This window comes from Oncorhynchus clarkii, chromosome 11 (genome assembly GCF_045791955.1).
Source record: "Oncorhynchus clarkii lewisi isolate Uvic-CL-2024 chromosome 11, UVic_Ocla_1.0, whole genome shotgun sequence".
NCBI lineage: Eukaryota > Metazoa > Chordata > Actinopteri > Salmoniformes > Salmonidae > Oncorhynchus > Oncorhynchus clarkii.
Window position 1 is genome coordinate 21,008,524 of NC_092157.1, and position 23,443 is coordinate 21,031,966.

General features: G+C 42.4%; 1 protein-coding gene across 1 annotated transcript in view; it reads right to left on the minus strand.

Annotated features, from left to right (window-relative positions):
- The window catches only part of LOC139420347 (docking protein 6), an 83,346-nt gene that overhangs the window by 46,000 nt on the left and 13,903 nt on the right, over nucleotides 1-23,443 (minus strand). The window contains exons 2-4 of the mRNA XM_071170346.1: nucleotides 16,035-16,142; nucleotides 7,602-7,716; nucleotides 477-596 (exon numbers count right to left, since the gene is read on the minus strand). Of these exons, the coding sequence (XP_071026447.1) occupies nucleotides 477-596; nucleotides 7,602-7,716; nucleotides 16,035-16,142 (343 nt within the window). The remainder of the gene's footprint in view (nucleotides 1-476; nucleotides 597-7,601; nucleotides 7,717-16,034; nucleotides 16,143-23,443) is intronic.

Consider the following 23,443-nt stretch of genomic DNA (forward strand, 5'->3'; position numbering starts at 1 on the left):
GGGGGATTTCACATGGCCTCAGCCCCAGCAGATATAATCTCATTCATTTTTGTGACAAGCTTCATTATGAGGGGAGCCAGTGATGCACAGCACCTCTCATTAGGCCAGGAACACAGCCACACACACATACACGTGCACATGCACACACGTGCACAGATACACACTCGAAAGTACATATACGCATGCACGCACACACACACACACACACACACATAGATAAAGATGCACACAAACACACACACAGACCTCTGTTGCACTAACATTTCTGGGCTGGTAATGAAACCGTCTACAAGTGCTGGGATGGTTGGGGGGGAAATATCGACCCAAAATGGTCTCTGTTGGCAGGGACTAATTGGAGACTCACCGTTTCCCTATCACAAACCTCTGAGGACTCAGTTGCACTCAAACATATCCAGTTTGGGGCAGGATTGACCCAAAATGGCCTCCATTAGCTGGGGTTCTAATTGGGGACTCACCGCTCTGCTCCCGCTGCACCCCCGCTGCTAACAGGTCTGGTTCTCCCAGGCTGATGTCATTCAGTCGGCTTCCTAGGCACTCCACACACAGCAGCTTGTACCACTCCTCTGCATCCAGCTCTAAACACAGAGTTAAAACAAGAGTTAAACACACAGGCAGAAATACACACTCCACACACAGCAGCTTGTACCACTCCTCCTCATCCAGCTCATACAAAGTTAGAAAAGTACACACACACACACACAGATGAATCATACAGCATGCACTGTGGACTAAAAAAGCCCCCCGGACGTGAGTATCAGGTAGTGGTAACCTGGAGAAAATCAATCTGATTGATTCTCTGCTGATGAAAAGAGTCAAGCAGTTCATGAACACAAAACACCAGATGAATGCTGCATTTCCTCTCTCTCCTCTGCTATCCCATCTTTCTCCCCTCTGACCACTCTCAACACTGCCCTCCCTAACCTTGATCTGGGATCAGGCCATAAAGCATTTTTTCTCGGATAGATTTGATCAACAAGCAGAACACAGGGGGATCAACTGACATTCTTAACACCAGAAAATCAATAGCTTATTATCCCAATAGGGTGATATAATTAAATGGTGGGAAGCCTGGGTGTAGAAAACAATTAACAGGATTGATCTCTAAGGAAATTGTGTGAATGCATCCGAAAATAATTATCTCGGAGCAACAGTGACAATCTTTTAATCAAACCCATACAAGTCGATAATATCTCCACTCTCTTAATCAGTTACACACACCTTATCTCTCTCTGAGGCACACATGCACACACAAACAGGAACAGGAACAGGAAGATGAACATGAACACACACAAACACATACACCACATACGCTGCCGTGTGCACAAGTCTCGAAAAGCTCAACTCTGGCACTCTTGGCAGTGGTGAGGGAAGAGGAGGGGTGTTATTGAATTGTTTAATTAACCACTAAGTGGAGGCTGATGGTTTCATGAATCAAATTCTCACTCCCTCACACAGCAAACAGAAAGACAGTTGTTGGTGAATACCAATGTCTTCCTCTAAAGATGGAGAAAGCTCTGTTTACAATGGAAAGTAAGATTCCAGACTGTAGAATGTGGATGAGAGTTACTGAGCTATGAAATGAGAGTCAGACTGAGTTGTTTATCTGTGTGTTGTCTACTTCTCCCTGGTCTCTTCCCAAAGGAGCTCCAGGACATGGCACTGTGGTCACTGATGTGTATAGAGATGCATGTGGAAGTGTGTGTGTGTGTACACTCTTAAAAACAAAAGTGCAAATTGGAACCAAATAAGGTTATTGAGAGTGATGCCATAGGGGAACCCTTTTAGAGTCTCTGAAGAACCATAAATGGGATGGTTCTTTGAAAAAAACATTTGGGGATTTTGATTTGCATAGTTCCCAGGATGCCTTTCGAGTTAATTTTCAAGGTACTTGTACCACTCATGACTTTTTGCTAGTGACAGAGACATGGTTGTTGATTTCATTCATTAAAATGTCATTCTTAAAGACAATACAGCCTAGTTTTACCCTAATACAGTGGCCTGAAACTCATAGTTTACAGAACACACAAGGCATGCAAGTCACAATATGCTGGCATGCAAGTCGCACTATGCTGGCATGCAAGTCGCACTATGCTGGCATGCAAGTCGCACTATGCTGACATGCAAGTCGCACTATGCTGGCATGCAAGTCGCACTATGCTGGCATGCAAGTCGCACTATGCTGGCATGCAAGTCGCACTATGCTGGCATGCAAGTCGCACTATGCTGGCATGCAAGTCGCACTATGCTGGCATGCAAGTCGCACTATGCTGGCATGCAAGTCACACTATGCTGGCATGCAAGTCACACTATGCTGGCATGCAAGTCACACTATTGCAAAATAATTTGTAATTCCAATTGGAATCCAGCCAGATTAGGGATATACACCATTTAGAATTTTATTCACGCGCAACCTGCATTTGGAATGCATTTGGGTGCAATAAATCCAAGTAACAGATTGGAACAGTTTAGAAAAATGTATGTTATTTATATTTGAGTAGCATAAGTTTAATTAATCAATAAACCTACATGCAAAAACATAGATATTGAAAGTAACAATTCTGAAAATCCACCTGCAAAAGAGCATGCTGGGGAATATGATAGTGATGGCCATGGTTTTGGTTCAACTCTAGTTATTAACACAATGTCTGGGGTTCTTTTACACCACTGATTAACTCTTGAATCAACCCTAGAAATGTTACACTGAAAACTCAACAGTAGTTAACACTGGACAATTTGCTGTGTGCTATGAAAGGGACATATTTGCAGGCTTCAATAGACATTTCAAGAACCTTTAAGAATTCTGAAGAACCGTAGACGCCACATCAAAAACCCCACACTTAACTCAAAGTTTTTTTTTATGCGGCAACAGTTCTCCAAGGAACCTTAAGAGCTGAGGAAGAACCACTTAAGAACCTTTTTTCAGTGTACAACTGGGCAGTTTATCTGAGAGGGAAATGGGTAAAGGGTCTGTTCCCTAGACTGACCTTGCCTGAGGTTGTGGCCTTGTTCATCCGCGCACACACACACACACACACACACACACTGATAAATCTCTGTACTTAAGAGCCTCTTGGTCCATTTCCTCCCTTGCTGAGCCTGTGTCCTCTGAGTGTGTCTGAAGTCTAAACTCACACACTGTAAGAGCTACCGAGTGGAAAATCACATAAACAAACATTTTATCCGAGAGGCAGCCTGGACAACACACAGGGAAAGAGAAGAAGAGGGAGCGTGAGGAAAATGAGAGGCAGGGGAGAGGTAAGAGAGAGAGAAGAGAGAGAGAGAGAGAGAGAGAGAGAGAGAGAGAGAGAGAGAGAGAGAGAGAGAGAGAGAGGGAGAGAGAGAGAGAGAGGTGAAAAAGAGAGGGAGAGAGAGAGAGAGAGAGAGAGAGAGAGAGAGAGAGAGAGAGTGAGAGAGAGAGAGAATGAGAGAGAGAGAGAATGAGAGAGAGAGAGAGAGAGAGAGAGTGAGAGAGAGAATGAGAGAGAGAGAGAATGAGAGAGAGAGAGAGAGAGAGAGAGAGAGAGAGTGAGAGAGAGAATGAGAGAGAGAGAGAATGAGAGAGAGAGGGTGGAAGAGATGAGAGCTAGACATCAGTAAAGAAAACTAGCAGTGTGAAGGAGCAAGAGGGAGTGAGAGAGAAAAGAGGCTGACACTGGCACAGTACCACAGAGAGAGCACAGGAAGTGAAGGACACTGGGAGGGCAGCTTCCTGCATGGGGTGGACATGGGAGAGAAATAGAGAAAGTGTGTGCATGCGTGCCTTAAGGCTGGCCGACATGGCCAAAATATCATATCATGATATTTGTGAAGGTATGACTGTATTTGACAGTATTTTATTATTTTTTTTTTTAATAAAAGTTGCAGATATGCTTCATAAGTAGTGCGTGACTTTAGGGTTGTAACAAATACCTTCTAAGTGGTTTTAATGGGGCTTTCTCTCTTTTAATTGTTTTATACTGTTCAATCCCAAAAAAATCTGCATACATGTACTACATTTGTTTTGTCTTTGTATGTCTCTATTTTGTGAAAAATGTACAGTTTTCTTTATCAGAATAGTTACTCTCCTCTATAACTACGTTTCCATCCAATAGCGACAGATTTTTATGCAATTATTCTAAAATCTGCATAAAAACAACATGCCCACTTTCCCACCAGAGATGCGCTTCCATCAAATGGACTTGTTTCTGATGAAAGGCTGTACGTGATGACGTAGCTGCACATCAAAATACCTTTGTGGTTCAATTCCCATGTACTGCATAAAAAGTGAAATGGGTTTCCATGGCAATTTTCTACTCTACTGAGTGGTTTCCCACAGACAATGTTGGGTTATATAGCGAGTGTGCCCACGTTGGTATTGACAAGTGCGCTCTAGCCAACAGCTTGCAGATACAGTGCGGGTATAGCCTACATCAGTGGTTCCCAATGTTTATCGGTTACTGTACCACCAACTGAATTCTGCTCTGCTCGGAGTACCCTTCAAGTACCCCCTGCGGATAGGCCAAGTCCCCCCAGAGTCCTAGTAACACTTGCATACATTATGAGATTTTTATAGACAAAAGAGCAAGATAATTTTTTATTTGTCACCAGAATAAGACTGTCACGTTGGTATAAAGGGTTCGGGAGACAGGCGCAGGAATGCGTAACAGGGGTTTAATTTACACCCAAATTATGGCGCGCCATGTAAAGGCATGGGGACGAAGACCAAACAAACACTATGCAAAACACAGGGTTGAAACCCAAACAAAAGAGCGAGGAGTACCTCGAATAAATACACATGTGCACAATGATTAACACGAGACCCGTAATCATCTGCGCAATTCACAATGGCACGAAAGCCAAAACACAGAGCACAGGTACTCACATGCAGCAACGGACATAGTAACAATAATCGAACAGCCCAATGGAACCCAAAGGGCACACTTATACAATAACTAATCAGTGGGAATAGGGGACAGGTGTGCGTAATGAAAGCTCCGGAGGGATCCGTGACAGAGACCCTCAGTATTTATTGGAAAGGACCCAAATCGTAGTTGGTGGACCACACAACATCGCGTGACTCCAAGTTTACTTCCATATGATTGGTTATCAATCAATATTTATAAATCAATATTTACACATTAGCGTTTACACCAACATTTCTAGCATAATTCATTTTACAGACACAAAAAGTCTGAAGTTTGCTAGAGAGCATTTGGATGATCCAGAAGAAGATTGGGAGAATGTCATATGGTCAGATGAAACCAAAATTATTATTATATTTTGGTAAAAACTCAACTCGTCGTGTTTGGAGGACGAAGAATGCTGAGTTGCATCCAAAGAACACCATCCCTACTGTGAAGCATGGGTGTGGAAACATCATGCTATGGGGCTGTTTTTCTGCAAAGGGACCAGGACGACTGATCCGTGTAAAGGAAAGAATGAATGGGGCCATGTATCGTGAGATTTTGAGTGAAAACCTCCTTCCATCAGCAAGGGCATTGAAGATGAAACGTGGCTGGGTCTTTCAACATGACAATGATCCCAAACACACCGCCCGGGCAACGAAGGAGTGGCTTCGTAAGAAGCATTTCAAGGTCCTGGAGTGGCCTAGCCAGTCTCCAGATCTCAACCCCATAGAAAATCTTTGGAGGGAGTTGAAAGTCCGTGTTGCCCAGCAACAGCCCCAAAACATCACTGCTCTAGAGGAGATCTGCATGGAGAAATGGGCCAAAATACCAGCAACAGTGTTTGAAAACCTTGTGAAGACTTACAGAAAACGTTTGACCTCTGTCATTGCCAACAAAGGGTATATAACAAAGTATTGAGAAACTTTTGTTATTGACCAAATACTTATTTTCCACCATAATTTGTAAATAAATTCATAAAAAATCCTACAATGTGATTTCTGGATATATTTTTTTTCTCATTTTGTCTGTCATAGTTGAAGTGTACCTATGATGAAAATTACAGGCCTCTCTCATCTTTTTAAGTGGGAGAACTTGCACAATTGGTGGCTGACTAAATACTTTTTTGCCCCACTGTATGTAAGGTAAAGTAAAAATCCAAACTGGTCGGTATATACTAAAATGCGGTTCACCGCCCAGCCCTAGTGTGCATGTGAGTGCAGGAAGTGAAGGACCATGTGTTGGACACGGGGGACACATCCCTCCATATGGCAAGGGACTCCAGGAAGAGGGAGGGAGGGGTCAGCAGTGTAACTGTGAGCTTTGTGTGTTTGATCGTTTGTTTGATTGTTTGTGTGTGTGTGTGTGTGTGTGTGTGTGTGTGTGTGTGTGTGTGTGTGTGTGTGTGTGTGTGTGTGTGTGTGTGTGTGTGTGTGTGTTTGTGTGGGAGAGAGATAAAAAGAGAGAGAGAGAGAGGAGGGAGAAAGAGAGAGAGAGAGAGGAGAGAGAGAGGAGAGAGAGACATAGAGAATGGTGTGAGGGGAGAGGGGAGTGAGTGTAGATAGAGTTCACTGCACCCCATAAGGCACATAATCTATCCCCTGAGATCCACTGCTACAGCTCACATCAGAACATCAGCACACACGCACACGCACACACACTCACTAAAATCACCTGCAACTTGTCTACAGCAGATCACTGTCCTTGTTTGTTTGTGTATGTCTCTTCCACCCAGTGCCCAATTAACTACTGTTTACTTCTCTGTTTGTGACATTACAGGAGAGGAGAGAAGAATAAAGATAAGAGAATAGGAGAGGAGACGAATGGGGAGGATAGGATAGGATAGGATAGGATAGGATAGGATAGGAGAGGAGAGGTGCTAATATCTATGCAGGACCACTGCTCACGCTATTTATCTCTCATCCCTAATGTCTCTCTCTCTCTACCTCTAATCCCTATCACTCTCATTCACTCTTCCCAATCATTCTCTCTCTCTCTCTCTCTCTCTCTCTCTCTCTCTCTCTCTCTCTCTCTCTCTACCTCTAATCCCTATCACTCTCATTCACTCTTCCCAATCATTATCTCTCTCTCTCTCTCTCTCTCTCTCTCTCTCTCCCTCTCTCTCTCTCTCTCTCTCTCTCTCTCTCTCCCTACCTCTATCCCTATCCCTCTCATACACTCTTCCCAATCGTTCTCTCTCACTCTCTTTCCCTCCCCATCCCGTTATCACTATGAATCCAATATCCATCCTCCTCTATCTCTCCGTGTTTCTCTTTAGTTCTCTATAAAGACTCTTAACGCTATTAACTCAGCCAGTCCCTGCAGCAGAATTCATTACAACCTATCAGATCACAGCATTCTGCTCTACCAGGACCCAGAGGATGCAACCATATATATATAATACCCAAGTACCCCTCCACACAAACCCACACACACACCCACCCGTCTTAGCTAATACAGTACAGAATCACATGTCTGGCGCTTGGAATACCTTCAGCACTCAATTGTCTTTCTCTCTCTCTCTCTCTCTCTCTCTCTCTCTCTCTCTCTCTCTCTCTCTAACCTTTCCCTTCTCTGTTCTTTTCTCTCTTCTATTGCTTTCTCCCTCTCTCTCCCCCGTACTCTTCATCCCTCCCTCCTTCATCCACCATCCCTCCCTCCCTGCTTCCCTCCGTTCCCCAGCGTTGCATTGCTTACCTGACTCACAGGCAAATGTCTTGGAAGTCTCGTCGTAGAAGACGATTGCCATTGCGTGTTTCTTGGTCTCCCGGGGCATCCGTGTAATGTTCTTGATATTGTGAAGCTCCGTGATCTAAGACAAACAGAACAACAAAACATTAGCCAAATCAACAAGACGACAGCTGAGGGGACAGGCCACGGGAACACCGTCTAGTAATGTTAGCTTTTCTTGTTTTTCTTGTTTGAAAAAGTTGCCGAGATAAATTCGTTGTTCGACTTGCTCCCTTAACTGATCATTTTTCATCTTAAATTACTATTGGTGATGTTCTGTACATGCAGAATTGCAAAACGAAATTTAATTGTATCATATTTATTTACACAATATTCATATTTAATAAACTCTGTTGAAAGGAGCTATATGAATGCAATTCATTACCACTACTATCGTTTTATTTAGGGAAATCAATGGAAATTGTGTGAAGAAGACCATTTACAGTGCCTTGTGAAAGTATTCGGCCCCCTTGAACTTTGCGACCTTTTGTCACATTTCAGGCTTCAAACATAAAGATATAAAAATGTATTTTTTTGTGAAGAATCAACAACAAGTGGGACACAATCATGAAGTGGAACGACATTTATTGGATATTTCAAACTTTTTTAACAAATCAAAAACTGAAAAATTGGGAGTGCAAAATTATTCAGCCCCCTTAAGTTAATACTTTGTAGCGCCACCTTTTGCTGCGATTACAGCTGTAAGTCGCTTGGGGTGTCTCTATCAGTTTTGCACCTCGAGAGACTGAAATTTTTTCCCATTCCTCCTTGCAAAACAACTCGAGCTCAGTGAAGTTGGATGGAGAGCATTTGTGAACAGCAGTTTTCAGTTCTTTCCACAGATTCTCGATTGGATTCAGGTCTGGACTTTGACTTGGCCATTCTAACACCTGGATATGTTTATTTTTGAACCATTCCATTGTAGATTTTGCTTTATGTTTTGGATCATTGTCTTGTTGGAAGACAAATCTCCGTCCCAGTCTCAGGTCTTTTGCAGACTCCATCAGGTTTTCTTCCAGAATGGTCCTGTATTTGGCTCCATCCATCTTTCCATCAATTTTAACCATCTTCCCTGTCCCTGCTGAAGAAAAGCAGGCCCAAACCATGATGCTGCCACCACCATGTTTGACAGTGGGGATGGTGTGTTCAGCTGTGTTGCTTTTACGCCAAACATAACGTTTTGCATTGTTGCCAAAAAGTTCAATTTTGGTTTCATCTGACCAGAGCACCTTCTTCCACATGTTTGGTGTGTCTCCCAGGTGGCTTGTGGCAAACTTTAAACAACACTTTTTATGGATACCTTTAAGAAATGGCTTTCTTCTTGCCACTCTTCCATAAAGGCCAGATTTGTGCAATATACGACTGATTGTTGTCCTATGGACAGAGTCTCCCACCTCAGCTGTAGATCTCTGCAGTTCATCCAGAGTGATCATGGGCCTCTTGGCTGCATCTCTGATCAGTCTTCTCCTTGTATGAGCTGAAAGTTTAGAGGGACGGCCAGGTCTTGGTAGATTTGCAGTGGTCTGATACTCCTTCCATTTAAATATTATCGCTTGCACAGTGCTCCTTGGGATGTTTAAAGCTTGGGAAATCTTTTTGTATCCAAATCCGGCTTTAAACTTCTTCACAACAGTATCTCGGACCTGCCTGGTGTGTTCCTTGTTCTTCATGATGCTCTCTGCGCTTTTAACGGACCTCTGAGACTATCACAGTGCAGGTGCATTTATACGGAGACTTGATTACACACAGGTGGATTGTATTTATCATCATTAGTCATTTAGGTCAACATTGGATCATTCAGAGATCCTCACTGAACTTCTGGAGAGAGTTTGCTGCACTGAAAGTAAAGGGGCTGAATAATTTTGCACGCCCAATTTTTCAGTTTTTGATTTGTTAAAAAAGTTTGAAATATCCAATAAATGTTGTTCCACTTCATGATTGTGTCCCACTTGTTGTTGATTTTTCACAAAAAAATACAGTTTTATATCTTTATGTTTGAAGCCGGAAATGTGGCAAAAGGTCGCAAAGTTCAAGGGGGCCGAATACTTTCGCAAGGCACTGTATATTGTGTAATGGACTATAACAAGCTTGTCATATGCATTATGGATCAACTCAGTCTCCTAAATGACAGTTTGGATTTCCATTGGTCTGGCTCTAACTAAAAAAACAACAAGAGCAATTGGTGAAACTGCTTCACTTTGCACACGGCCAATAAAGATCCAATCAATACTCAGGAGCAGAATCAAAAGCTCCTAAATCATGTTAACTCTGGGAGTTAACAGTCATTTAATTGAATATCTTGTGCATTTATAGGACTGTTTTCTTCAACAATCCTCTCTGTTTGCTGCTGGACAGATAAGAGCCATTACATTATTGTAGAGCGCTCGCTCAGAGCCAACCGTGGGCACAATGCCAGCCTGACGGGAATGTATTACGTGGGCTCACTGTCGTATACTGTAGTAAAATGTGTGTGTGTGTGCGTGCGAGTGTTCGTCCCTGCGTGCGTGTTTCCTATATAGTAAAAACCTGACTGTTAGAGATCAGTGCCACGAGCCATGCTAACATGCCACATGCAGAATAAAGATTTCTACGTTTGATTCGATTATTGCTAGTGAAATAAATTCAATTTTCCATGAGCATTTTCCGTTCAAGACTGTTGTGAAACTGCATCACAAGGCAGTGTGATGATGAGGTTGTACAAAATGTATTGAATACCATTATCCTCAGTGTTCATTATCCAGACAATAGCATTGATACCATCTGTTTGCATCGCTGATGTGAGGAAGTGAATATGAAGTCAATATGGTTCATATCTTAACCCAGAAACATAATTATAACACAGAACTGGCAGCAAAAACCACATCAGCACTGGAGCCTCCTCTCCTCTCCTCTCCTCTCCTCTCCTCTCCTCTCCTCTCCTCTCCTCTCCTCTCCTCTCCTCTCCTCTCCCCTCCTCTCCTCTCCTCTCCTCTCCTCTCCTCTCTTCTCCTCTCCTCTCCTCTCCTCTCCTCTCCTCCCCTCCCATCTCCTCTTTGATGATCTTCTCTTTCCTCTAGGAACATAGCCACAAAGCTATTGTCAAGAATATAGCCCAAAGGCATAAACTCTCTAAAAGTTACTTTTCTACAGTTTACTGCTTATTTATTTACGGTTTATGAACCAAGCCATTGATAGCATCATATGGCTGCAAATGCCTTTGTCAAAAGCTCATGACATAGAGGCAGCCAAAACATCAAACAAGTGAGACAGGGAGTGGGTCCTGCTGAATTATTTTTTGGAATTATTCAGTTGTATACACCGAGTCAATATTCAGGTAATAATAAGGAATTCCCCTTGACCACACCCACAAATTGGGGAAAACAAACGTTATTTTAAAAGAGACAACTTTGTCGTCATTTTTTGTTTAACAGAAATAACAAAACATGATGAAAATCTGATGTGTTGTTTAATGCCAGGTCAAAAATCCCAACCTATGGTTCACAATGCTCCCACATAGGGAAATAGAACCTGCGAAAATAGCCGTGTGGCTTCAGCCTATTAGGCATGAGAGAGTGGTAAACGGTGGGGAGCCGGTATCCAAGTAGCCTACACATACAGTACAGTCAAAAGTTAGGACACGCCTACTCGGTCAAGTTTTTTTATTTTTAAAAATATTTTCTACATTGTAGAATAATATTGAAGACATCAAAACTATGGAATAACACATATGGAATCAATAACCTAAAAAAGGGTTCAACAAATAAAAATATATAGTATATTTTAAATACCCACCCTTTGTCTTGATGACAGCTTTGCAGACTCTTGGCATTCTCTCAACCAGCTTCATGAGGAATGCTTTTTCCAACAGTCTTGAAGTAGTTCCCACATATGCTGAGCACTTGTTGGCTGCTTTTCCTTCACTCTGCGGTCCAACTCCTCCCAAACCATCTCAATTGGGTTGAGGTTGGGTGATTGTGGAGGCCAGGTCAACTGATGCAGCACCATCACTCTCATTGGTCAAATAGCCCTTACACAGCCTGGAGGTGTGTTTTGGGAAATTGTCCTGTTGAAATACAAGATAGTACCACTAAGCGCAAACCAGATGGCATGGCGTATCGCTGCAGAATGCTGTGGTAGCCATGCTGGTTAAGTGTGCCTTGAATTCTAAATAAATCACTGACAGTGTCACCAGCAAAGCACCCCCACACCTCCTCCTCCATGCTTCACGGTGGGTTCCACACATGCGGAGATCATCCGTTCACCTACTCTGCGATTCACAAAGACACGGCGGTTGGAACAAAAAATCTCAAATTTGGACTCCTCAAACCAAAGGACAGATTTCCACCGGTCTAATGTCCATTGCTTGTGTTTCTTGGCCCAAGTAAGTCAAGTAAGTTTTTCTTGTTGGTGTCTTTTAGTAGTGGTTTCTTTGCAGCAATTCGACCATGAAGGTCTGATTCACGCAGTCTCCTCTGAACAGTTGATGTTGAGATGTGTCTGTTTTGTGGCTGCAATCTGAGGTGCAGTTAACTCTAATGAACTTACTCTCTGCAGCAGAGGTAACTCTGGGTCTTCCTTTCCTGTGGCGGTCCTCATGAGAGACAGTTTCATCATTGCGCTTTATGTGTTTTTGCAACTGCACTTGAAGAAACTTTCAAAGTTCTTGACATTTTCCGGATTGACTGAGCTTCATGTCTTAAAGTTATGGCTTCTGAGTGGCGCAGCGGTCTAAGGCACTGGTTTGATTCCGTGCTGTTTCACAACCGGCTGTGATTGGAAGTTCCATAGGACGGCACAAAATTGGCCCAGCATCGTCCAGGTTAGGGCCGGGGTAGGCCGTCATTGGTAATAATAATTTGTCCTTAACTGACTTACCTAGTTAAACAAAGGTTAAATTATTATTTAAATGTTTTTTTGTTTTTTTAAATTATGGAATGTAATTTCTCTTTGCTTATTTAAGCTTTTCTTGCCATAATATAGACTTGGTCTTTTACCAAATAGGGCTATCTTCTGTATACCACCCCTACCTTGTCACAACACAACTGATTGGCTCAAACTAATTAGAAAGGAAAGAAATTCCACAAATGTACCAAATTAACACCTGTTAATTGAAATGCATTCCAGACCTCATAAAGCTGGTTGAGAGAATGGCAAGAGTGTGCAAAGCTGTCATCAAGGCAAAGGGTGACTACTTTGAAGATTCTCAAATATAAAATACATTTAGATTTGTTCTACATGATTCCATATGTGTTATTTCATAGTTTTGATGTCTTTACTATTATTTTACAATGTAGAAAATAGTCAAAACAAAGAACAAACCTGGAATGAGTAGGTGTGTCCAAACTTTTGACTGGTACTGTAGCTATGTGTGTGGAAAACATTAAATCACAGGTAATACATTTCACTTGTTTAATATACTCAGTTTGTACTGAAAGTCCATTCCCTACTTGTAGCTGTAAAATCCGTTTGTTTGTGTTGTTGGGAAGCCCTACGATATAAAACGTTCTATGTAGTGAGAACGCTCCGGAGCAGGCAATGTTGAAAAGTCATCTTTAGACATGTTGTACTTTTCTTAAATCTAGTTTTGTAATTTATTAAAACAAGCAGACAACAAGAAAATTGCTTTGAAAAAGGTCATGTTTTAGCTGTGACCTAGGTAACCACAGGTTATTTTCCTGACAGGTGGGCGTGGCCGCAACGTTCTATCTACGCAGCACCCTTCGAAACACAAAAGCAAATCCACTGTTGTTGTTGTTGTTGTTGTTTTTAAGTTTTCTCTGGAGCACTGTTCTGGAATCCCTCGGATGAAACCTTTCCTAATCTGTGTGGGGATTCTAGGGAAGCGTTTTCATGTGCACTGGGGAGCATTGTGTTGGAAGCATTATCAGGTGCACTGGTGCATGTGTTCTGTCATCACTCACTTTGCTGTGGGTAGCAGACATCTCTAGGAGAGGTTAACACTACACAGGCATTTCAATTTGATGGAATGATGTAGTATACAAAGTTACGTAGCTATCGCAAATCAGCATAGGCCTCCAGTCAGTCAACCCCTTGATGAGGTGGGGAAGTGACTGATAACTAATGATAGTGTATTAGACAGTGTGTTATAGCCTCTCATAATACAGCCACATATTAAAGAGCCCAGACACATCAAACACTCTGGTGTCCCAGCAAGTCCCTATCTGAGGCCACATCTCCTCTCCTCCCATCACTACAGCAGAGCCACTTAACTCACTTAACATCATCCTTGCCACTGATAATGAGGCCTAATTGAGGTATTTTCAAAGGGTTTAATAAGCGGGGAGAGATATATTATATTCCAGATGATCCTCCTCAATGGAAGAGAAAGACCCCGGAGGAACGAGATAAAGCGTCCAAATGTGCCTTAATAGATTCCGAACAGCAATCTTTACCCCATGTGAAATTATTTTATGAAAGACAAATACAATCATTTTTTGGGGTCGGTTTGTGCGTAATAGGATTTAACCGATTGATGTGTAATAAAATAAGTGCTTGGCAATATTGTCTGAGGGGAAATGGTGGTTGGGGCTTGTTATTGGGTAAAAATGAGTTGTGTCTAAGTTGTGATGGGAGGCGGTGTCGTTAAAAGGGTCGACAAACTCAGACAAATGAATTTCTGTCTGGCCTTGTGCTGCGTCTAAAAACATATCTGTCTACTGAGTGTACCCTTCATATCAAGACAGAAATATTTTGGAGAGCCAATGATGTGAATATTGATGTGAATATATATATATATATATATATATAGTTGAAGTCGGAAGTTTACATACACTTAGGTTTGAGTCATTAAAACTAGTTTTTCAACCACTCCACAAATTTATTTTTTTGGCAAGTCGGTTAGGACATCTACTTTGAGCATGACACAAGTCATTTTTCCAACAATCGTTTACAGACAGATTATTTCACTTACAATTCACTGTATCACAATTCCAGTGGGTCAGAAATTTACATACACTAAGTGGACTGTGCCTTTAAACAGCTTGGAAAATTCCAGAAAATGATTTCATGGCTTTAGAAGCTTCTGATAGGCTAATTGTGTAGTGTATGCATAACTGGCTGCAGGGAAGTCAGGCGCAGGAGAGCAGGATTGGGTAGCAAACGGAGCCCTTTATTACGGCGAACAGACACACGGCACTAAGAACAATAAACAAATACGGGTTACATAACCCGGGCCAAACCAGTCTGACGTGCACATACACGTGCACATACACGTAACAACAAACAATTCCACTCACAGACATGGGGGGAACAGAGGGTTAAATACTCGTCAAATAATGAGGGAATGTAAACCAGGTGTGTGGGAAAACAAGACAAATGGAAAATGAAAAGTGGATCGGCGATGGCTAGAAGACCGGTGACGTCGACCACCGAACACCGCCCAAACAAGGAGAGGAACCGACTTCGGCGGAAGTCGTGACAAATTGACATCATTTGAGTCAATTGGAGGAGTACCTGTGGATGTATTTCAATGCCTACCTTCAAACTCAGTGCCTTTTTGCTTGACATCATGGGAAAAATCAAAACAAATATAAAGTATAAACCACCAAAAAAAGCCTATGGTTTGCAACTGCACATGGGGACAAAGATCGTACTTTTTGGAGAAATGTCCTCTGGTCTGATGAAACAAAAATAGAACTGTTTGGCCATAATGACCATCGTTGTATTTTGGGGAAAAAAGGGGATTGGCTTGCAAGCTGAAGAACACGTGAAGCACGGGGGTGGCAGCATCATGTTGTGGGGGTGCTTTGCTGCAGGAGGGACTGGTGCACTTCACAAAATAGATGGCATCATGAGGCAGAATAAGTATGTGGATATATTGAAGCAACATCTCAAGACATAGTCAGGAAGATAAAGCTTGGTTGCGAATGGGTCTTCCAAATGAACAATGACCCCAAGCATACTTCCAAAGTTGTGGCAAAATGACTTAAGGACAACAAAGTCAAAGTATTGGAGTGGCCATCACAAAGTCCTGACCTCAATCCCGTTGAAAATGTGTGGGCAGAACTGAAAAAGCGCGTGTGAGCAAGGAGGCCTACAAACCTGACTCAGTTACACCAGCTCTGTCAGGAGGAATGGGCCAAAATTCACCCAACTTATTGTGGAAGGCTACCCGAAACATTTGACCAACGTTAAACAATTTAAAGGCAATGCTACCAAATACTAATTGAGTGAATGTAAACTTCTGACCCACTGGGAAAGTGAGGAAATAAATAAAAGCTGAAATAAATCCTTCTCTCTACTATTATTCTGACATTTCACATTCTTAAAATAAAGTGGTGATCTTAACTGACCAAAGACATGGAATTTTTTACAAGGATTAAATGTCAGGTATTGTGAAAAACTGAGTTTACATGTAGTTGGCCGAGGTGCATGTAAACTTCCGACTTAAACTGTATTTACCTTGTGAAAGCTTCTGAAGTATGCTGCCTTCTCATCTTGGTATTTCTCTAACCGTCTGGGGCCTTTACTGGACGCCTTCTTAAACACCAGCCAGCACCTCTTGAAGATCTGTGGAGAACACATGGGTAACAGAACCATGAGAATACCATCAAAAGAACCCCAAACCAGGGAGATGTTCCCCTGAAGAATCAGGTCAGCCACCCAAACCAGGGAGATGTTCCCCTCAATAATCTGATTAGAAACCCAAACCAGAAAGTTGTTCCCCTGGTGAACCTGATCAGAAGAACCCCAAACCAGGGAGACGTTCCTCCCAAGAATCTGATCAGACACCCAAACCAGAGAGATGTTACCCTCAAGAATCTGATCAGAAACCCAAACCAGAGAGATGTTCCCCTCCAGAATCTGATCAGAAACCCAAACCAGAGAGATGTTCCCCTCGAGAATCTGATCAGACACCCAAACCAAAGAGATGTACCTCTGAAGAACCTGATCAGAACCCCAAACCAGGGAGATGTACAGTAATAAACAAGACTAAAAACCAGCACGCAATGCAACCTTTGAAGTTTGAAAAAAGACGTAACTGATTACACAGCCAAACAAAACCAAATGCTGACATTGTCAAGGGCATTTTTTATCATAACACAATGAAAGGTATTCATTTAAAACATTGGGCTGAGTGTATAACAAAAAAACAACAAAAAAACTAAAAAATGAATTTGATACATTAATAAGCATCTTCACTAATTCATTTTTCCAAGCATTCCAGCCAGCCTGTCTCATCATTTATCTGTGTGGATATTAATCCAGACTCAATGAGATGCTCACCGGTGCATCACCACATCAATAACTCAAAGAGCAAATGCTTTCCTCTCAGTCAACTGAAACTGGGCTGTTTGTGCATTCATCTATTTAGCAATCTAGACCTATTTGTTTGGATGCACTGCTACTGCACAGTCACAGATACACATACACACACCCACGCACACCCCCACAGCCGCACACACACACTGTGTGCCTAAGGGCCACAATAAGGTCAACATCGAAAGGGGACATACTCGCTCAAAAACGGTCCCTAACTCTCACCGTCACACAAGAGGGAGAGAGACATCCTTCAGTTTATTTCTGTGCGTATAACATTGTAACGACACGACAAAGTCATGTTAAAATGTTGACAGCTGAAATGCCCCGGTGTTTAGTGAGAGATGAGAAAGCAGTGTAATTGTAGCTCCCTTTGTGTTGGCTTTCTCAGAGGTAGCCTACTGATGTAGCTTAGTGAGTATTGATTAGCTGATCAAAGTCTGGGGTACACCCCCCCCCCCGCAGGGACTTAGAACTATCTGGATCACACACACACACACACGCACACAGAGAGAGAGAGACACACACACAGATAGACAAACACACACACTGTGTGCCAAAGAGCCACAACAAGGTCAAGATTGAAAAAGGGACACAGACAATCCTCTTCGTCTCTTTAAAAAAAGAACTCCACAATCATCTCTCCACTTCATTCTTCTCTGTCTGTCTGTCTGTCTCTCTCCACTTCATTCTCTCTCTCGTTCTGTATTTTTTCTAATGAAGGATACATTGAATCAGACCAGAATAATCCACATCTGAATACCTTATTCTACAGTCTTTTCTTATTCTAGTAGTACATCCATAACCTATATCATCCATAGCCTATATCCTCCATTGCCTATATCATCCATGGTCTATATCATCCATAACCTATATCATCCATAGCCTATATCATCCATAGCCTATATCATCCATAGTCTATATCATCCATAGTCTATATCATCCATAACCTATATCATCCATAGCCTATAACATCCATAGCCTATAACATCCACAATCTATATCATCCATAACATATATCATCCATCATCTATATCATCCATAGCCTATATCATCCATAGCCTATAGCATCCATAACCTATATCATTCATAACCTATATCATTATAACCTATATCATCCATAACAGAGCAGACACTGAAAGTGAAAGATCCTAAGTCATTGTAACTTTTTACATCCTTATACTACTACTGTGTGATTTACTCTGACTCTGCGATGTCAGTTGAAGATGTCACACATCCCCTCTGTGGTCTGTTAATACTTTATATCTCCCTGACAGCTTGGCTCACGGACCTCTTGGCTCGCATCCACCTTATTATCCTAATATAATTATTGTATGGCATCCGGAAAGACCAGGGAAGGTGTCCTCTACCCTTAATGTTCTGTGTAAATGCATAAAGCGCTTCTCTGTCTCCAACAGAGTGATTTAAACCAAATACAAATATACAGCTCATTAATGATAAATGCAATAGCTTGAGATTGTTGTGATATTGTGCACTTAAATAGAGCATGTAGCAACTTTGGGATGACTGGAACACCGTTGTGAAAACTGTACTTAAAATATGCACTTATCTGAAGTGCACTTATAAGGAGTCAACTATAACTTATTAGGCCTAATACCATATCTAGGGGCTTCATGTTGGAGAAGAGGATCTCTTAACTTCCTGTCTGAGATAGCTAGCTGATATTGATCTGTGTGATGTATGATTATCACTCTCTGCATCGTCATGGTGGGGGGGACTGTGTATCCAGGATTCATTTGTTTACTCTATAAAAGGAACACAGCGCCTGAACTTCGCACTCCAGGTAATTGACTGGAGTGAATTCCTGCCTTGGTTCTTATCTGCTCTGTTCCTACTGATGGGCCTCGGGGCCATTAGTGAGCCTCATGACTATTATACAGAGAAAACAAGAGAGAGAAAAAGGGAGAGAGAGAGAAAGAGAGAGAAAGGGATGGAGAGAGCAAGAGAGAGAGAGATGGGGGAAGAGAGGGACAGAGAGATAGAGAGAGAGAGAGAGAGAGAGAGAGGTACACAACCTAATGCTTTAATGTAGAATGGGACACTTAAGGTAATGATGGGCTGTACCTATAAAGTGCTTTCTTACTTCTGCATTTATTAATCAGGACACAAGAGGCCATAGTCAATAACCAATCTATTTTCTGAATAGTTTACCTAAGGACAAAACAACAGCATATTACATTAAACCCCAAGAGGTAAGAATGAGCTGTCTGGTCGTTGATCATAACCTACAGATCCAGTATGTGGCAAGTCATAGGGAAACTGACTCAACTGTTGTGTCAAAATTCCTTCTGGGGCGATGAAACAAAACCATTCATTGCCTACCAAACACAAAGTAATTCACTCTGAGAATGCTGAGATTAAGTCATTACAACGCTACAAAAGCAAGCTCAGAGAGATAGCTACAGTGTCGATGAGAACACAAGGTATGAAGGAAAAGGCTTAATTTCGCCTGTTCCACAGTTGCCAAATGCTTTGTCAAGGAGGGCCTATTCCTGGCAGTGTTTCTAGGTGTTACTTAGGAGGACTCTTACACTGATTTTAATTACATGGAGGTGAATGAGACTCTGCAGCTTCTAGAATGTGTGACTAATTAGAATGCTGGAACATTATTCCATGCGAGGGTGAGTGTGTGAGTGTATTTGTGTGTTGCCGCAGAACAAAGCCTCATCTCCCAGAAATAAAAATATATATATTATCAAGAAAAAGGGATGTTATGGGAGTACAATCAGCATCTTTTCTTTGAGGAGTGATCTGAGTAGCAGAGGATGAAAGCACTGGTTTCTACTACAATAGCCCATCCAATTTGTGTGAAGAATTACCCCAGAGAAATGTTGCTGTAGCTACTGTATGTTGCTGTCTTTTGACTGTAACAAATAACCCTTTTCCATTTGTCTACAAGAGCTTTAAAAGAAAACTATTATATTTTTCATGCTGCTTTAGTCCCTTATTGTATAACAAAGTAACAACACTGAAAGGATTTTTATACAAGCGGTACACAAGGTACCCAATGAGAACTATATTGATTTCAGTGTGGAAATAAACCAATTGTACAAAACACCAACAAGTATGGCTCACAAAGACATATTATGGCCAAAAGAACATACTAAATGCATCACAGTGTAGCTTTGTTCATCAGCTTTGACCTGCCTCTCAGCAGAGGTCCAGAGGCTGAATATGGACTGGAGCACATCTCTCGGCTCTCTGAGGCAGAGACATGCTGATTGCACTCTGAAATCTCAATGGCTGATTAATCACTGGAAGTCCTGACCTGTCTTTATGAGTGTTCAGAACAACCCAGACCTTCCAATCATAACACTCCTCTTCGCAGATGTTTCAGATCAGAATACTATTCAATGCTCAGCACACAAACAGGTCCAATATGTCGTAAATATTTAGCCATGACAACCTATTGTACATACGATCACAAACCAATGATATCCTATATGGGTAGTAGGACTGAGTGTTTCTTCAGGATACATGACTCATACAAAATGCTAGAGGCAGAGGCCACAAGCATTTTGGATCGAAAGTAAACTGGGTCATGAAAATGCACTTTGCAATAATTTGGGGTTTTCTGAAGTTGAAAACAAACTCATTTAAAATATATTTTTTTACCATCTCTGTGCCATAGTTTGTTTTGTGCAGTGAAAGCTTCCTGAGTATGATCTTAGCTGATCAAAAGACAACAGAACACAGCTGGAGATGAGTGTGTGTGTGTGTGTGTGTGTGTGTGTGTGTGTGTGTGTGTGTGTGTGTGTGTGTGTGTGTGTGTGTGTGTGTGTGTGTGCGTGCGTGCGTGCGTGCGTGCATCCCAGCCAGCCTGCATGTGTGACCTTTCGTGCTCCAACAGGAGGAGACATGACAGCCAGCTGTGTGGGACTGAGGAAGAGATTCTCTCCTCACCTTTATATGTCTGGATACACACCTGGGGAAGCAGCTGGCACAGCCCTGGGCTCGCTCATTAGCTGTGCGTGTGTGTGTGTGTGTGTGTGTGTGTGTGTGTGCGTGTGCGTGTGCGTGTGCGCGTGTGTGTGTGTGTGTGTGCGTGCGTGTAACGGAGGCAGTCCAGTTTGTAGTCAACCTGTTATTTTCAAGACAGAGTGCTTTAGCGCCCACAAGACTACTTTATCCGAGCAAATAATATTCTAATTCTACTTAAACTGCATCAAATTCATGGAACAGAGGCAGTAAAAGTGCCCCTTTAGAAGTAAAGAGGTGAAATCACATTTTAAACCCTGGTAATAAGTCACCACAGTCATTTCCTGTAAGTGGCCCCTGATGCTAAGTCCCTCCATTAACTTCTCTCAGAACATTGTGAAAGTTTCAGCGTTATTGAAGATGTGTCTGGCCTCTCAATAAAACATAAGCAAACTCCCCCGTAGGCACATTACTCACCTGCTGAACGGGCGGAGAAACCATCTAAAGACATGAAAATGATTTCCAATGACAGCTACTGTAGCTCCAGGTATATGACTTCTCTCACATCTGCTAAAAATAGCAAAGCCTGTCTGCAAGTTCTGTTCAGGAACGAACAGAGTTTAATATTGAAACATAATGAAAACCTCAGAGAGACGTGTGCTCACAGTAACATCCACTAGTTCTCAGGTGCTGGGTAAGAGGACAAATGTAATGTTGAGATGAGACCAGAACTCTGGTTTATGTTTCCAGAAAGGGAAGTTTGATTTGAAAAGGAAGCACGGATAGGATGAATGACAACTTTGGACCATTGCCTGAAGTTAACATTTTATTCTACAGCCTTAGGCTATTTCAGCTGATATTTACCAGCTTTTTTCATTTTTTATTTAACTAATCAAGTCAGCAATTCTTATTAGAACAAATTCTTATTTACAAAGACAGCCTACCTCAGCCAAAACCGGACGACGCTGGGCCTATGGGACTCCCAATCAAAGCCAGTTGTGATACAGCCTGGAATCGAACCAGGGTCTGTCGTGACACCTCAAGCACTGAGATGCAGTGCCTTAGACAGCTGCGCCACTCGGGAGCCCACTTCCATACAGTACTGTCTTGTACTTACTTCAACTAATTAAACTACGATACCAACATTTGTAACATAGTAGCATTTATTTCAATCAATCCCAAACACGCAGAAAAAGAACAATCGCCTAGTAAAGTGTAACCAATGTGGACGTAGCTACAGTAGCATGTAGCCCATACTCTTTCAGCCACAGTACTCTTGTAGCCCATACTCTTTCAGCCCCCCCCCCCCCCCCCCCCCACAGAGTGAACCATATTCCTATGGTGATAATGACTGCTGATGGACTATGACAGACCAGGCCCTGCAATATCAGCTGCTGCTGTTGGCAATCAATTTCAGACAGCGGCGGGCCAGCGCTGGGCCAGTACCGCGGTCCATCTTTATAATTTGATTTGTTATCCCGTCGGACAGTTGGTACAGCAATCATAGCAGCTATAATTTCCCTCACCCCCCCTCACAGCCCCACCCCGCACAAGAACATTTCTACAATTTGACAGCAAATGTGATGACTAGAAATGTCTATTTAATTGCACCCGTGACCCTACTCCCTCCCTCCCAATCCTGAAAATTGTAAACGTACACCTTACCTCGATCACACTCCCAAATATCTCCCTAAAACACACACATCTACATCCATTCTCATCCCGACACTAAGCCACACATATATAGTAGCCACATACACAAACACACAAATGCTCATACACACACACACATACACATACACACTCCCCATTCCCGCCCCTTTAATATGTTTGGACATCCCATAATGTTGTAATTGGGCCCTGACTACAGCTGTTGGCGAGGTAGTAAGGCTGCTGCACCACGCCGCGCCCCAGTTAATCATAGATTACTTTATCTGGGCCACTCCAAATCCTCATGTGTCAACAGTGCTACCTCAGAGCCATGTAATCACTGCATCCCCTCTTTCCATCTCTCTCGCTTTCTCTCTCCCTCCATCTCTCTCTTTCAATCTCTCTCCCTCCATCTCTCTCTTTCAATCTCTCTCGCTTTCTCTCTCCCTCCATCTCTCTCTTTCAATCTCTCTCCCTCCATCTCTCTCTTTCAATCTCTCTCGCTTTCTCTCTCCCTCCATCTCTCTCTTTCAATCTCTCTCGCTTTCTCTCTCCCTCCATCTCTCTCTTTCAATCTCTCTCTCTCCCTCCATCTCTCTCTTTCAATCTCTCTCGCTTTCTCCCTCTTTCCATCTCTCTCTTTCAATCTCTCTCGCTTTCTCACTCCCTCCTCTCTCTTTCAATCTCTCTCGCTTTCTCTCTCCCTCCATCTCTCTCTTTCAATCTCTCTCGCTTTCTCTCTCCCTCCATCTCTCTTTCAATCTCTCTCACTTTCTCTCTCCCTCCATCTCTCTCTTTCAATCTCTCTCGCTTTCTCTCTCCCTCCATCTCTCTCTTTCAATCTCTCTCGCTTTCTCTCTCCCTCCATCTCTCTTTTTCAATCTCTCTCGCTTTCTCTCTCCCTCCATCTCTCTCTTTCAAACTCTCTCGCTTTCTCTCTCCCTCCTCTCTCCCTCCATCTC